The sequence below is a fragment of the Eulemur rufifrons genome, chromosome 1 (genome assembly GCF_041146395.1).
Source record: "Eulemur rufifrons isolate Redbay chromosome 1, OSU_ERuf_1, whole genome shotgun sequence".
NCBI lineage: Eukaryota > Metazoa > Chordata > Mammalia > Primates > Lemuridae > Eulemur > Eulemur rufifrons.
This window is the reverse complement of record NC_090983.1, coordinates 8,090,058-8,107,145: the sequence shown is the minus strand read 5'-3', so window position 1 is coordinate 8,107,145 and position 17,088 is coordinate 8,090,058. Positions and strand designations below refer to the sequence as shown.

Sequence of the window (17,088 nt, the reverse complement as noted above, 5' to 3'; positions counted from 1 at the left end):
TCATCCACAGGCACCGCTGTTCTGGGATTTGCAGAGGAAAGGGGCACAGGACGTGCTTCCGAGACAGGATCCAACTTTGCACCCGTCCTGCCGCCGGGGACGCCTCAGCACCACCTGGGTCCGATAGGAGGCGCTGTTGATCGTTTCCTGTGCCCTGACGCTGCGATCCAGGGCAGCCCTGCAGCCCGGCAGCGCCCCCTGGTGGTCTCTGTTGTTCAGCCGTCGCCGGGAATCGCAGCCCACTCGAGGGCCAGGTGGGAGAGATTTATCCGCTCTGCACCCCTCTAATCAACCCCTCCTACGCAAGGGAGGGTCCAGGCTGGTTTCCATTTTCTCTTTTATTTCAAAACGAATGTACATTTATCATAAAAAATACAGGGAAACAAAAAGCCCTCAATCAAAACCACAATGCAGTATCAGTTCACCCCAGTTAAAATGAATATTATCAAAAAGACAGAAAATAACAAATGCTGGCGAGGATATGGAGAAAAGAGAACACTCTTACACTAAACCAATATTATCTCACATCCCTTCTGAGGTTCAAAAATTAGAGAACAGCTCAGCTGAGTGGTTCTAGCTCAGGTCTTTCATAAGGTTGCAATCAAGATACCAGCCAAGGCTCCAGTCATGTATTAATGGAAGACTGACTAGGGCTGGAAGCCTCCAGGATGGCTCCCTCAGTGGCTGTTGGAAGGAGGCCCCAGATCCTGGCCCAGTGGACTCCGCCACAAGGCTGCTTGAGCATCCTCGTTGCATGGCAGCCGGCTTCCCCCAGAGAGAGTAATCCGAGAGAGCAGAGCAGAAGGCACAATCTCTCTCTTTTATTTTTTTACCTAGCCAGGTACACCTATTACTTGTTTAAAATGATTAAATAATTTTTCAAAATAATTAATAAAAATTCCTCAGACCATTACTCAGTCTGGTCTAGTTAGGAAGTTTCCAAGCATTATCAACAGACTCCTTTCCTCAATGAAATTTCACAGGAAGCCCAATGTGACAACCCAGATAGGAGAGCAAGTGGCTCAAATGGGAGTGAGGCCTGGGGACCATCTGAGTGTCTCTCACTCCTCAGCTTACCAACTTTTGGATTCAACCTTTTATTTGAGAAGGAACTTCCTGACTTTCCAAAGTTGGAAAGAATTGCTTTTTGAGATCTCAAATGGTAAAGGGACTATTCTCCCCTCCTCCTGGAGTCTTTTCTTCTCGATGTCCCTTTTTTATGAAAATATTTTGTTATAATTTTTTTAATCAAAAAGTTACAAACCTTCAAAGGAAGGAAGGAAGGATTAGTCATTTGGTTAGAACAGAAGTTACCAACCTATTCTCACTGTGCCCTTAAAACTGTATACCCAGAAGGCTTTGCAACCCGAAGACCTAAAACAAGCAGGGGGCTCTCTCTCCCCATACGCCTTCGCTCACCTCTCCTCTTCCCTCCCTCAACCCCTCCCTCCAATCCTAGTCAGGATTAGCTTCCAGAAGCCAGTATATGCAGGAGGGTCAGTCCCACCTCTCTGCCACAGGGAGCCATGATCCTGTGTTCTGGCAGGCCCCTAAGACTTGCAGCCAGTGAGACCTGGGTCTAAAGCCCAGACCTACCATTCACCAGCTGACTGAATCTGGACAAGTTACTTAACCTCTCTGAGCCTCAGTGTGTGCACCTGTAACTAACGGGTGGTGCTCTCTCCACTGCTGGGTTGTGCAAGGATAACATATGTAAAACACTCAGCATATGGGAGTCTGGGGCCTCTACTCCTTCCAGAACTGGTACTCCCCAATTTAGGACTTTTTGATAAAAGCTGGTTTAGAAAGCAAGGTCAAGCCCTGGCCCAGGTAGGGCCTCCTACCTCTCACAGTAATCTAAATCTTGAGACACTCACCCCCCACCCAGGTCTGCCTGGAAAGGCCAAGGCCTGTATGGTGGGCTGGCAGGTCTGCTTCATCCTGGATGAAAGTCTAGCATCATTTTTCAATACAGTGACCCAGGCCCTTAGAGAAAGGCAACCAGTGAATTCCAGTGAACTTTCAGATTTGCTGAGTAAAGGGGAAGGGGCTGGTAGTGTTCTCACCCGCACTTTCCAGATGGAGGGTGAGTTGAGTTCATTGGGCCAAGGCTGAAAAACTTGAAGAGGGGAAGAAAGCATCCCCAACACTGCCCATTCTGGTTCTGCGAAGCTGCTTGCTGGGCATTCTGCCCTTACCTGGTCTTCTGGAAGCTCCCATACCCTAGGGCTCCTGGGGTTTTTAGCAGGATTCCAGCTCAGGGTTTTCTGGTTAACAGCTTGCTTTACAGAGCATTTTATTTTAATATTTAAAAAAATAACTTGGCAACGCTTATTTTAAAAAAAAAAAATGAACAAAGGGAACAATTTTCCCCACCATTGGGTTCCCAGTCTCTGTGGCTTTCCTGGGTCCATGTCACACCTCCCCAGAACACTCTTTGCTCACCCCATGTGCTGGACAACTAAGGAGTTTTATGCGTTTTGCTTTGTTTTGTTTTGTTTTCCAGAAGGCCTTTCCTAGCATTTTGACAGGCCTCTGGCACCCACAGAAGCCTGGTACCGAGTAGACCCAAAACCATGTCCTGCAGCCCACCCCACCCCCAGTCCAGGACTCTGGGCCCCAGATCACCAAGCGAGCAGACACTCGGGGAAGTCCTGCCTCCCTGGCCACAGCCACTCAGAGCTGCCACTCTGCTCCTCACTGCTTTTAAAAAGTTCCAGATGCAGTGAGCATCCCGATTCCACTGTTTTACAGATGCCCCGGGGACATGACAATCTGTTTTACCTTGAGGCTTTGGCATAAAAGATGCACCTTTTGAAACCACAGACATACAAAACGATGGAGACGCTAATCACAGCCGGCATTAAACGAGCGTCCAACAGCAACTTCCCTAAATTAGAATATTTCCAAGGAATAGCAGGGCGGAGGCCCTTGGCCACGACAAATAGAGGCAGGGCGCAAGGGTATTGTGACATGCTCTGGGGAAGGGCAGATTTCCCTTGGCCAACGGAGGCCCAGGCCCAGAGAGGCAAGAGAGCCGGACCAGACATGGCGCAGCGGCCTGGGGCCCAGCCCCCCAGCGCCCCCCAGGAGAGGAAGGCTGAGGCGCAGCAAGAGGCTCCGGCCCAGTCCCTAGAGGACCATGGCCAGGTGCTGCTGGTAAGCGAGTACTGGAAGCAGGACGAGTGCAGCCCGACCCTTCAGGACTTTCTGGGGAACTCCCCGAACGATCAGCTCTCTGGACCCTCGTACGGCCAAGCCATGAGCCGCCACGCCAGCTCCAGCAACTGCGCCACGCGTCGGCCCAAGCGATCGGGCGACAGCTGGGCGAACGACGACGACTACCCGGCGGCCAAGTTGCAACGCTTCACCGAGAAGACGCGACCCTCCGGGCGCGAGGCCGAGGACCCGCGCGGGGAGCCCGGGGCTCCTCCTGGGACCCCCGCACCCCCGACGGCCGAGGACCCGGTGGCGGCGGGATGCGAGGCCCCGCGGCAGCCGCCGGCGCCGCCCGAGCGGGGCGCGCAGCTGCTGCTGGTGCTGTGCCGCGCGTCTGCGCTGAGCTCGCAGCTGCCTCGGCTGCAGCTGCTCCTGCAGCAGGTGCGCGCCCGGGCCCGCCGCCAGCCCGCCGCGCTCGTCGGGATCATCGTGCAGCCGCAGGGCAACGAGGAGGCCCAGGCGCGCCGCCGCATGGAGACCCTGCTCTGCAGCGTCTTCGCGCCGCACAGTCCCGTCGTGGAGGTGCACACGGCGGTGTTCTGCCCCGGCCGCCCCGAGGGCACCCTGGACGTCCAGCGCGCCACCGGCCAAGAGCCCAAGGTGCCCCTAGTGGATCGGGAGACCCAGACCGATGGTGAGGGGCCTGAGGACTGGGGACTGGGAGGGAGGGACGCTCAAATACGGAATCCCGTCCCCTGACCCTGCTGCCCCTCTGAGTAGTGGACAAATCCCCAAGGCCCCGACCCCTCTCCTGGCGCCTCCAGGAGTTTTGGGTATGGTTTTGGGTGGAGGTGAACTAGGTGTGCTCGCTGGGGCCATCTCGGCGTCAGAAGTGTTCCCAGTATTTTAATTGGGAGGGCTACACCTCCCACTCATTCACCCTACCCACAACTGGGGGCATCGTTTCCCACTACTTGGAATCACGCTTTTGTAAGGTATTGATTTGGGATTTTGTAGAACCAGGGGCCCCCTTCCTCCTCTCCACATCCACTTCATTCCTTGTTTGGTTCTTTAGTCTTCTTCAGGGAATAATAATTACAATAAAAACATGCCTATTGCTGGCCAGGCACTCTTCTAAAGGCTGTGGACTGACCACTAATCCTCACAACAACCCTCTAGGGATGGTTCTTTTTTAGAGTAGCCGGCCTGGCCTCCTGCAGAATTCTTACTCAAGGCCTTTGAGATTCCTATCTCCCTGATAGGAATCCAGGCCTGTGGCTCCAGGGGGTTAATTTGTGGGTCTAAGGGCCTTCAGCAGCCAGCTCTTAAGTGAGCACCAAGTACTGTATCTTCTGTCGCCAAAAGCCCCTGCCAGTGCCACCCTTCCAGGGGCCACAGTAGGGACTGAGGAGGCACTCTGGGAGGGGAGTCCGAAGCCCAGAGTACTCAAGCCTCTGCCACCCTCCAGCTGGTGACCAAAGCAAGTTGTCCTCTCTCTGGACATTTCCTTCCCATGCGACATGTGAGAGTGAAGGGCCATTGATGTCTAAGGTGCCATCCAGCTAGCTTCAGGACAAATGGTGACATGATTGTTCTGCGTGCCCAGGACACAGCCTGAGGGCAAGAACCATCAGAGGCCGTCTGGGTGGGGATTTTAACCCCCTCAGGACCTTAGCCTGACTAACTTCAAATCCCATCAGACTCATTCTTCTCACTCTCCTAAATAGTCTGCAGTATCTTCCCATGGCTGGCATGCGTGGTTAGGAGAGCCCCTTGCCTGTGGATCATTCTAACCATGATCTTCAGCTGAGGCCAGAAAAATTCCAGTCTGTCTTTGAAACCAGCCCTTTAGTGGTGAAGCCTGGGAGTGCCTTGTCCCCGTCACCCAGATGCACCTGCCTGCTCTCACAGCTGCCTGCTCTCTCCCTCCTCCTACCTGCACCTTCATTCACTTCGAGCTTGCACAGCTTGCACTGAGCCCCTCCTCTAGACGGTGGCCCTCTGTGGTATCCACAGTCTAGGGTTGGGGGGATAAGAGAGAAAACAAGGACAGAAATAATTCTAACGCCGTGCAGAATGTGATCAGTGTCATACAAACTGGTGCCCCGGGGCTCAGAGAGGGAAAGATGGCTTCCAGTTGGGGATCTCAAGAAAGGCTTTATGAAGAGATAGATTCACTTGGCCATGGGAAATGTTTCGACAAAGATGAGGGGTAGTGATGGAGAGGAAAGGCTTCCAAAAATGCGGGAAAGTTAGGCCTGTTCACAAGACTTCTGGTGTTCACAGTTGGCTAGAGCTGGACACAGGTAGCAGCGTGGTAGCAATTAAGCCTGGAGCAGTGAGCTGTGACCATATTACAGAGGAGTCAAGCTTCCGGGCTAGGAACTTGTGCTCAAGCTGAAGGCAGAGAGGCCATGGAAGAATTCTAGCAAGGAGCTATTGCAGTCTCATTCTTGCTCATCCTTCTGGGACAACCTCTCATTGTCCCGTGAGTGCCCTCTCGCTGCTTCTTGGGACCATCCGTACTAAAGAACCCACACATATTTTCGCTGCTGCCATAGAAAAACTCCCCACTCCTCCCTAAGCCTGCCTTCTGTGTTTCCTCCACCTCTCTCCTGGGGAACAGAGACCTGTTCTCGGTGCTCTGTATGGATCCATCGGGTGAAATGGAATGTTTCTTTCATTGCTGTAGGAAATTCTACCTATATGTGTCTGGCCCCATCTGAGTCATTTAAACTGATGGTTCTCAACCAGGAGCAATTTGACACCCCACCCCACCCACAGGGGACATTTGGCAATGTCTGAGACATTTTAGGTTGTCACGGGGTAGGGGGAAGTGCTAGTGGGTAGAGGCCAGGGATGCTGGTAAAATTCCTGCAATACACAGGGCAGCCTCCCACAGCAAAGAATCACCCAGCCCTAAATGTCAGTAGGACTGACGGTGACAAACCCTAATTTAAACCAGGTTGAGGCCTTCAGTCAAAGCTCATTGGTACCTGAAAACCCAGTTAGGAGCCCCAGACCTGTCTGCTAAATTCCAACGGGTTCCTGGCCGGGGTTTCCAGTCTGTCTGATTCCAACTGGGATCCCCCTCTCGGGACCCACTGTTTTGACTTTGGGAAATTGCCACCTTCTCGTAGACTCATCTGCTCCCCGCACCTCCTCATGCCAAAGTCAACCAAATACAACGCAACACTCTCAATCTGAGCGTCCCTTTAGTTCTAACCCTTCATGCCTTTGCTTGTTTGTTTGTTTTCTTCAGTCTTCTTGGGGATTTTTAAATTCATCAGCTTTAAAGCCTGTATAATTATCTGCCTCCCTATGCCTTCTGGAGTCAGGAAAAAATGGAACCCTGCACTGGAATTTAGCCCTACCGAAGCCCGCTGTGTGGCCTTGGAAAGGCAGCTCAACTTCTTCAACCTTAGTGTCCTTCTGAAAAAAAGATAATACTTACGTTCTTTTCAGGCTCTGGAAGCCCTAAAATAGGTCCTGTCATTTCACAATTGGCCTTGTGTGGGGATTCCTGTGAGCCCTTTTTGTCTAGCTAGGTCTGCCCTAAACCTTATCCTGGGGCACAGTGTCGTCCCCTCAGGCTGCAGGTCATGGGTTTAGCAGTCTCATACTCACCTAACATGGCGAAAGTAGAGTCTTCCAATCCGAATGGCTTTTGTGTTGCAAAGTGTGAGGTTTAGATTGTCTTTTAAAAACACCTTTCCCTCTTCCATCCTAAAATGAAAATTACATTAATTTAGAGAAAGATTCATGGTTCCCTGCTCAGGCCTACCAGTTTGGAGTTTGGGAGATGGTCAGTCTGTGGTTGCCAATGTACTGAGTTTGAGAAAATTTAAGTTTTCTGAACAGCTGTTATGTTTTCCAGGAAAATTCTCCGCCAAATGCAAGGGTTCTTATAAAAGTAGGGATACCCCCTCCAGGCCCCCTCCCACGCAGGGGAGGGAAGGCTTTGGGGGGAGGGGAAGGTCACTGTGAGATGGTAGAATGCTCTGGGCCATGGAAAGTGAAGCCTTCAAAGAAGCTCCAAATCTTCAGCAAAGTTACCTAAAACTCACAAAATGCAGGATGAGCATAGTTTTTTTTTTTTTTTTTTTTTTTTTTTTTCTTTTTTTGGTATGTGGAAACCAGTGACAGAGCCGAGCATCACATCCTGGGTGTCTTAGAGCAAAACAGATAGCTCACATGAACTCAGGAACACGCCAGCAGAGAGATGCCTGAAGGTGGCGCTCTGGTCGAAGAACCATGGAGTCTGGTTGTCACAGGCCCCACAACCAGGCACAACCAGGCCTGTGAGGGGCGGGGCAGCTGTGGCCCTTTCTCTGTCCCCGCAGCTTGGGAGGAGGGAGGACCCCTCGCTGGTGTATGCGGAGAAGACTGTCCCCAGAGCCCTGCCATGGGAGCCACCCTGGCTTCTATGACCTCACAGGAGGTGTGGGTGACTGTCCTCTGTGGGGCCCGGGTCCAGTCGGGGGCCAGAGCCAGACCCCTAGGGCAGAGGGCACACGGCTCCTGCAGGAGGGAGCTGGGAGATTAGGCAGCTCCATGTAGGTCCACGTTTAGGTTGGGAGGCTCCACCATGAAGAAGGTCAAGAAGAAAAAGTCAGAGGCCAGGCGCCGCCGGGACTCGGCCTCCCAGCACTCCACCTCGCAGCGCGCGGCCTCCGAGTCGCCCTCGCAGCAGCCCAGCCCCGAGTCCACCTCCCAGCAGCCCAGCTCGGAGTCCACTCCGCAGCAGCTGAGCCCGGAGTCCACTCCGCAGCAGCCTAGCCTTGAAAACACCGCCCAGCAGCCTGCGCCCCAAGCCCTTCCAGCTTCCGAAATCCACCACTCCTCTGAGAGCTTGTCTCCTGCCTCTGACACAAAAGCGGCCCCTCAATCCAAGAAAACAAGGAAAACAGGTGGGCGGTCTTCTAGCTTGAGCAGTCCTAGCCTTCCCGCTGAGGGAGCCCCAGGGGCACCCCAGAGGCCGGGTCTCATAGGAGAGTGGCGCAGAGTTAATGTGTATTCTGGAACTGTGCTTGTGAAGTGTGAAGGTTTGCTTTTGTTTCTACCCAAGAGACCAGGATTCCTGGGTTTCGTCATTCCCCACCATCCTGAGTCTCACTGAAGACAACCACACATATATATTGTAGTGATACTTGCTCATTAGAAGCAGCCTTGTGACTGCTAAAATATAAAAACCAAGAATGCCTTAATAGAAGCATGTGGTTTAGAACAAAGGAGGTGGTCATACTGCCTTCCATCTAGCTATCCTTGTGGGCTGTAAAAGGTGCCTAAAAAACTAGTTCAAAGAAGATAGTCCAGGTTAAGGGGTCCAGGGAGGCAAGAACCATTTGGCATATGACAATTGGTTGAGGGAATTGGAGGATTATCTCTCTGTCAGTTAGAAGATGTGCGTAGCCTTGTTCCGTGTTGTCCCCAGAGATCTGACTAAGGGCCCATGGATTGGGTAGCCAGACAAAATATAGGATTCTCAGTTAAATTTTAATTTTAGATAAACAACGCAGCCTGTATTTTTATTTGCTAAACTGGCAACCTTATCCATGGAAGACACTAGAAACAGATTTCTGCTCAACATTAAAAACTTTCCAGCAATTAGCTCTGTCTGAAAATGGAATGGTTATTGGGAAAAGTGGTTCCCCATCTTCTTGGGAGCCAAACAGAGTCTGAATAAGCTTTGGATTGTGTAGAGGGAATTCGAACGAAGTTTAGAAATGGGCTGGTTTATACTAACGATAATGGTGATAGCTAACTTTTATCACTGAGCACTTACTGTGTACCCCTCATTTAGCTCAGCTGTCTGAGCTAATCTTCTCATTTGACAGTCCTACAAAGAAGGTTCCATTATCATCTCTGTTTTATAGATGGGGAAACTGAGGCTCACCAGAGTCAAACAACTCACTCTTGAGTAGGCTCTGGTGGCACTGAGAGAGGAAGCACAGTCTGTTCTGACTCCAAAATCCTCACTCTTAACCACAGCCCTGACCTTTCAATTCCAGGAGGCCTGGTGGTCTCCCCAAGAGGAAGAACCTCCTCTGAGTGTCTCCTGGATCTGCTGTGAGCCAGTGCCCGTGGCTCCTTGGCCTTGAACAGGCCACATTCCTGGGGCCACAGCTTATCCCTCTGGGATGGTGTGGGTGTAAAATAGATGAGAGATGTGAGGGAGAGTGCTAAATCCAAGATGTCGCCACGCCAACAATCTTTTTGTGGCCAAAAATCAATCCGTTCTTGACATATGGTACTGATTTTGAGTGTTATACGTTGTTTATATTGTGATCATCGGCCACTGAGGTACACATTTCTGGATTATGGTCTCAGAACTGGTATCCATAGAAAGCAAAATTTTCCATTCCCAAATCTTTTAATGAATGTATCCCAGGGAATAGTTTGGTTTATTGAGGAGGCAAAGCAAAAAACATTGATGGCTTGACAGTGGTTACAGTGGACACCCCATACTTTTTCCAAAGAGTTTCTTCCCTTTGAGCCAGAATGGGCAGGAATGTTGGAATACAGGATGAGGAGCTGTACTTCCTAAAATCCAAGCCTATTTGTATGCAGAAAATATTGTAGCTCAAGAAAACACAAGTCTTCCACTAGGATGCCTATGATCAAAAGATGAGCACAAACAAGTTAATGAAGATGCGAGAGACTGGAGCGCCATGCACTGCTGGTGGGAATGTAACGTGCTGCAGCTGCCATGGAAACAGTCTGGCACTTCCTCAGAGGAACATGAAGTTACCATATGACCCAGCACTTCCACTCCCGGGTATACACCCAAGAGAATTGAAAATATACACCCACACTAAAACTTGTACATGACTGTTCACAGCAGCATTCATAATAACCAAAAAGTGGAAACAACCCAAATTTCCATAAACTGATGAATGGATAAACAAAACAAATATGGTATGAAATACCACAGTACAATGAATACAATGAAATACTATTTGGCAATAAAAGGAGATGATGTACTGATACATGCTGTGACATAGATGAACCTTGAAAACATTAGGCTCGGTAAAAGAAGCCAGTTCCCAAAAATCTCCACATATTATATGATTCCATTTACATGAAATGTTCAGAATAGTACAAATTTACTGTCTCTGAGGGAGAGGAGAATGGGGAGGGACTGCTAATAGGGATGGGGTTTCTTTTAGGGGAGACGAAAATGTCTGAAATTAGTGGTGATGGTCACACAACTTTGTAAATATACTAAAAACCACTGAACACTCCAAAGGGGTAATGTTATGGCCTGGGAATTATATTTTGATTTATTATATCTTGATTTATTATAAAAATGTGTTTTAAACTAAAAAAAGATAAGTCTTACCTTTAGAATCCTCTTTCCCTGTCCCAGGAAAATTGTGTGTCATGGGCAGATCTACGCAGGAAGTGTGTTGAGTCTGTGGAGTTGACCATGGGCTTTGGGTTGGAAGAATGTGTAGCTCTGTCAAGACGCTGAGTAGAAAATAGTTACAGGAGGGAATTATCCAGCCAGAAATTCTCTTGCCCAACAACACAGGGTGCCTTCTCTGAGTTCCGCTGGGATCCATATCGGAGGAGAGCAGAAATGGGAGATAAGTTTGGAAAAGTATTGCCAGCATTGTAAACCAGAGCAGTGGTTGTCTTCTGAGTGGATCAACACACCCCAGATAAATGGAACATGGTAGCTCCAATTCCAGGAATCTCAATGCAGCCTCTCATGGGGTGAGCAGTCACCCGCATGTATGACTTTCTACAAATTCCGTGGCAAGAGTTTTCACCGAATGAAAAGTTAAAAATCCCGAGTTGAAGTCCACTTCGGCAATCTACTCATTATAGGGGCACATCCCTTATATTCTTTGAGCCTCAGTTTCCTTATTTGTAAAACGAGACTAACAATGTTCCCCTTCACGGGATTACTGTGACAATTAAATGAGATGGATAATGATGTGAAGTACAGTGCACCAACAGGTGTAAGTTATTACATTGCTATTATGATTATCATCATTATTATTATAATTATTCCTAGGTAGCACCAGTCTATAGAACAGCCATTTTCCCATGCAGTTAATTGTCTCTTCTATTTGGTAAGAGAACATTTTGCAGAACTGCCTTCCTTGGGTGGTTCTGTCCCAAATCTTTGTTGATGCCTTTAGAAAGTCTAGGGCTTCCCCTGGTGATCCTGCAGCTGCCACGTGAGCAGCTTGGCTGTTGGTGGAGCCTTCGGGGACTGTGTTCCAGGCTGTCCTCAGCCTACTCGGGCAGGTGCATCCTCATCTCTCTCCTTCTTTGTCCCCCAGGGCCTCAGACGCATGCGGGCCCGCATTCCTGCTCCTGTGCCTCGTGCCCCGGCAGCAACGCTTGCTGGCGTCGTCTGGGGCTATGCCATAGCCGCATCTTCGATGTCCTTCTGCCTCGGGACTGGCAGCTCGTGCCAGGGAGAGGACTCCCAAGCCTCCTCACCTTCTACAGGTTCCTATTGTAGGGAGCTGGAGCCTCAGGGCACACAGTTCCCTGGGCCAGGCTCTGTCCCCAGACCTTATTAGCAATCTTGTGTAACTTCCTTCCTCTTGGGAAGCCCTCCCTCTGGGTTACCACCTCCTGCGTTTGCAGGCAGGGCCCTTTGTGACCAGACCCACCCCAGGGTGCCCACCTGCACAGAGAGCTGCCAGTTTGCAATTCCATATTGGGAATTGCTTCTTTAGAGATTTCATTTTTCTCTTCTCCAGAGGCACCCTCCCCTCCTGAGAGCACACTCTCCACAGCCCTTATAAATTCCGTGTCGCTCCGGAGCTTTGTGAATAAACACTCTGTTTTGGCCTTTCACCTCCTTGGCCTCCTCCGTGCCCATACCACAGGCAGGGCTCTAGGTTCTTGACCTGCATGTGAATTCCCCCCAGAATCTAGTGATAGAAACTGATTGTAACTCACATGCCCCGTCTACATAATAGCACGACCTCAGCCCCCTTCAGAGTGCTGTCAGGGTCTTTTTGGGAGTCCCCACAGGAGACAGGTGCCGCCAGGCTGGTCTGTCAGTGACAGTCCCCAAGGCATCACCCACAGTATCTTCCCTTCTCTTCTCTTCTACAAAGCCAGGAGAAATGTCCTAGCTGCTGCTGTCCCTCAGGGAAGACCCTGTCCAAGTTAGGGGAACAGACTGCAGATGTTACTGTTCTTCAGTGCATGGGCTAGGAGGGGGCCTCACCCGTGCACCGCAAGGGCTGACAAATCTCCAGGAAGAGGCCCTTCACCTTGGGGACTGGCACCCCTAGCCCTGGAGCAGAGGCCACCCACCCCCCACCCTCATCCTCTTCCTCTTCCCAGCCCCTCCCCAAGTCAGTCCCCTCCCCTGTCTGTACTGAAAAATTCCATCTCTCCTACATCTGAAAAGAAGCCACACACACATGGGGGGTGTGGGGAGAACATACCTGCAGCCAAAATACTCTCAACCACCTATTAAGCTCCCTCAAGGAAGGGCCTGCCTGCCACCCGCTTGGTGCTTTCATCCTTCTGCCTCCAGATCATGCCAGGGCTTCACAGTGTAGAACCAACAAGCGTTATTGAGGGAAACCTACCCTGCCTGGGATACTAGGTACTATGAGGGAGACCAGAACAGGGAACTTTGTCCTTAAAATGTGTACAGTCTGCAGGGTAGGCTAGGATATGTGCCTTTAGAAACTCAGATGCGAGACAGAAAGTGCTCTGTGTCCTATGGCAGAGGCTCCACGAGTTTCACAACAAGAGAGTGCTTGCTTCTGAACTGGGGTCCAGGTGGACATTGTAGCATCAACAGCATATGAGCTTGGGAGCCTCTATGGCTTCCAATGCAAAGGGAGAGCCTTCTAGGTGGGGGAAAGGCAGAAACAAGGCTCGGAATTAGGAAAGTTTGGCACTGACTGATCAACACTATGGTGCTCACATGGCAGTAGTATATTCTCCAGGGATTAGGGGGTTGTGGGGGGTAAACTCACATCTAATGGACACGGTGTCCATTGCAGAGGGGAAGGGCATGCCTCTAAACCTCGCTTCGGTGAGGCAAAGACATAAAACGTAACCAAAACATTTGTACCCTCATAATATCCTGAAATAAAAAAAATTTAAATTCATAAATAAAGAGAAATAGTAAGTCAAAAAAGAATTAGGAAAGTGAAGGGGGAGGGATGGGGACCCAGTCCGGCCAGGGTAAAACCTGTAGTCTTAATACTGTTCCAGGTTTAGCTCCTGCACCCATCATCTTTGCATTTCTCAATGGAGGGTAGTGTTGGCTCCTGGCTTTAAACACACATTCACATTAAATAAGAATTCCTACTTTTGTAGGATTTTTATCAAAATGGATATTGCATTTTTGAATGCCTTCCTCATAATTATTAGCATAATCATCTATTTTCCTTGCCTTTGTGGTGGGTGTAATATGTTAATATTACTTCCTGAGGTTTCTTATCTCTAAAATGGAATGAAATGATAGAACCTACCTTATAAGGTTGTTGTGAGGCTTGAGGAGGACACTGGGTGTGCGGTGTTTAGCACAAGGCCTGGCATGGCAGCCTCGACCACCTTCCTAACCTGTTCCCTCTGAGTGCCCAGGGCTGCTGGCACCCCAGGCCGGCCCATTCTTGGAGCCAGGGAAACCCTGTGGTAGGGAATTTGTGGGAGGATTAAGTGTTTCCCTGAGAGGAAGATGGGTAGTGGGGAGATGGGCAATTCCCGCAACGCCAAGGGGACCACAGGATTTCCGCTTTCTCCTGCCTCCCGCCTGCCGTCGGGCTTCCCGTGACTCTCGCTTTCTGCTTTGCTCTACAGAAAACCTACAAGAAAACTCTCCAGTCCTCGTAACTCGTGTCCTCCAATCTCTGGGGACTGTTGCTGTGGCTCTAGGAGCCCTGGGAGCTGCTTACTACATCACTGAGACCTCGTGAACAATGGCCCAGGCCCCGGTCCGGCAGGTGTGTGGAACCCTGGCCCTTCTCTGAATACAGGTGGCCTTTGCTGGCGGGCCAAGCTTCCAGCCCCTCCAGGAAAGCTTGAGAGCTGAGGGACTCGTTCCTGGCCTCAAGGTCTGCTGGCCTGGCTCTCGCAGGGGCCCTGAGTGCTCTCAGACAGAGCCTGTACCCTCCTGTTCCGATGGGGTTTCCCCATGTGCCCTGCCGCTTTTGTCGAATTGTCGCTGCAGTGACATCAACACTAACTGGCATTGGTTGCTTGAGATGCGTTTCAACCAGCAGGCCCTGGCTTCTTCCAGACCTGCCTCTGCCAGAGCCCAGGCTGCGGTGTCATCTCCTGGTGTCATTTAACTGACACTGTGGGTGTAAGGATCTGATTAAAGCCTTGAAGTTTTAGTGGTTATTAGGAACAAAGGGGGTTGAGTTACCACAACTAGATTAGACCAGTCTAGATCTACCTCCAGGCCTGGGGCTGGGGCTGGGGCTGGGTCCCTCCAGCTGGCCAAAGCGGGGGTGGGCATCCAAACCAGCCGGGCTCCTGCCAGCAAGGAGGAAGTGAAGTGACATGGGTGGATGTTTTGGTGGGGGCTGGGGGGTCGGAGGGGGCCAGCAGCTACAACAGGAAAGAGTGGTTTTAGAAGGCGATATGGTAGCCGTTCCCAGGATGGATTTGAACGGGCAGGGCTTGCCGGCTTGGGGGCCCCAGAAGTGCTTTAGCCAGTGAAAGCCGCCCTGAAATGAGCGTGAGAGTCAGTGTGGGGGCGACACAGGCACACTGCAGGGGTCCACGGGACCCTCCTGACCTCTGTAGGCTCCGCTCTCAGTCACTGTGGAAGGGAAATCGGCCGTTTGATGTCCTCCGTCTGGAGAGTAAAGAAGCATCTGATGACAGTGGCAAAGCTGCCTCCTCTTTAGGGAAAGATGGTTCTAGAATTTCTTTCCTAAAGCCTGGGGAATCTCTCCCTCAGCTGATGAGAAGGCACTAACAGCAAAGGGCTTCTTTCCCACCCCTTTTGGGCACCAAATGTGGTCAAACTGCCCACCACAGCCTGGCTTTGGGGAGGGAGGCTCCACCATGTCCGTGGGGGGCCCCAGGAAGGAGAGGACCTGGGAAGGTGAGGGCATTGGCTGAGCCGAGGACGAGGAAGAGCAGGTACATGCCAGGTGCTGTGCAAAGGGCGTCACTGCCTGGGGCATTTGGCCGAAAGGGAGAGTGGACATGAAGAGTGGAAGAAATGTGAATCCTAAATAATTCATTTTTCCACTGAAGCATCTTAGCTGCTGAACCCTCACTGTGAGGCTGTAAAACTGAAAAGCCACCAGAGTTCCAGGTCACGGATCAGTGTCTATGCTAATGGCTCTGTCCTTATTTTTCTTACAGATCCAGTTTCCATCAAAGGATCTCACTTGTCACCAAAATAAAAAAAAAAAAAAAAAGGAAAAGAAAAAGATTCCTGTTTCTCTATTGTGTTTTACTCAGAGATGTAAAAGTTGGACTTGGCAAATGGGTAGGGAGGTACCCGTGGGGGTCTTGGTGATTTTTTGAGCCACAGGTCAATCAGAGTGGGAGCCCGTCGTTCCCCCTTAGGGCCACCGTCCCAAGGTGGAACAACTTCCTGTGCACACGCCCACAGAACAAAGTATTGGGTTTAGATTTTCCTGTTCTAAAAGAGGGGATTATAAAGCTTAATTCAATACCTAACGTCAATCTGCACTTGTGTCCCGTGGTGATCCCAGTTAGTGGGAACGGGAGAAACGTGCCGGCGCCCTTCACCTTGGAGGACACAGGCCCTGTGCCCAGGAACACTCTGTCTCTAGGAAATAGCTTCTTTTAGTGTCACCTGTGACAGGGGGCAGCCTGCCCTGCAGCCTCCTGGTTAGTCTGGTGATTTGGCTACACCCAGCCGGTGCCTGGTGTGTTTTTACCTCTAGCTCCTGAGCAGCAGCGGTAGAAGTCTTAGTTCCAGGTGATCCCAGCAAACACCAGTAGGGGGTGTCCCTCAGGGAGGGAGGACAGTCATTACTGCTGCAGTGGCCACTGAGGGTGACCAAAGCCCAATCTTGCTGAGGCCACCCTGAGAGATGGTGGAATTCACACCACGTGGCAAAGTAATCCCTCCCAAGGAAGGGGGAAGCCGGGGTGTTTATAGCCTGTCTGTCCTTGGAGAGCTGCGGAGAGGGAGGAGGTTAATTCCCAGGGCTTTTGTCCCCTCTCTGGAGAGGAAGCCCCTCCCCCCCCACAAAGAACTGTAGACGAGTTGCTGGGCACTGGCCCTGGAGCAGTGACTAGACTGAACGCCTGCAAGGGGTCCACGCACCCATACCCAGGTGAGCTGCTGTGCCTCTAAGAACTGGTCAGTCTGGGACAGCAGGAAAGCCTGTGGGGGGAGTGGGGGGAGCTGGCCTGCCTACCACCTCCTCCCAATCCCAGGGTTTCCTTTCCTGAACAGATGCTAGTGGGTTAGGAGGGGTACCCCAAGACTGACAGGAACCACCCTCTCCGGGCAGCCAGCCTCCTGAAGAAGAATGTTGCCTTCCAGGCTGTGGGGGGTCATGTCACGGTCCTGTCCTGCAGGTCAGGATGAAGGGGTCCATAGACAACAGGCTGGAGGGGACCAAGGGCCTCATGGCCGCTGCTTCTGGGCAGCCTGGCTCCTCTGGAATGAAGACACTTACCTCCTTTCTCTGGCATATTGAAGTCTCCTGTTGTTGTAAATATTGGACAACCTAATCTGAACTAAATTAAGCAAAATAAGAATGTATTGGGTCTTATAAAAGTCAAGAGAGAGTTCCGGTTCAGACGTGGCTTGCTCCAAGGCACAGGCCATGTCCCCAGGACCCCACTGCTCTCTCTCTGCTTTTGCAGAGTCGGTTCCCTTCTAGCTGCAGCAGCAACAGCCTCCCAGCTTTCGAAGGTCATGTCTAGCAGAGAAGGTGAGCCGGCCTGTCTCCCAGCATCACGGCTCTGCTTAGGTCCCGTGTCGCTCCTGGACCC

At 51.1% G+C, this 17,088-nt stretch overlaps 1 protein-coding gene and 1 pseudogene across 2 annotated transcripts; one reads left to right on the top strand and one right to left on the bottom strand.

Annotated features, from left to right (window-relative positions):
* Positions 1 to 3,230: 3,230 nt before the first annotated feature.
* Positions 3,231 to 4,038, bottom strand: LOC138381008 (uncharacterized; annotated as a pseudogene).
* Positions 4,039 to 7,429: 3,391 nt separating this feature from the next.
* Positions 7,430 to 15,520, top strand: SPATA3 (spermatogenesis associated 3). Of its 2 annotated transcripts, XM_069466293.1 has the most exons (4): positions 7,430 to 8,069; positions 11,454 to 11,625; positions 13,954 to 14,096; positions 15,475 to 15,520. In XM_069466293.1, the coding sequence occupies exons 1-3, from the start codon at positions 7,748 to 7,750 to the stop codon at positions 14,057 to 14,059; spliced, it is 600 nt and encodes a 199-aa protein (XP_069322394.1). In that variant the 5' UTR covers positions 7,430 to 7,747; the 3' UTR covers positions 14,060 to 14,096; positions 15,475 to 15,520. The 2 variants fall into 2 exon arrangements, with proteins under 2 accessions (XP_069322394.1, XP_069322403.1); XM_069466302.1 differs by lacking the exon at positions 11,454 to 11,625.
* Positions 15,521 to 17,088: the final 1,568 nt, after the last annotated feature.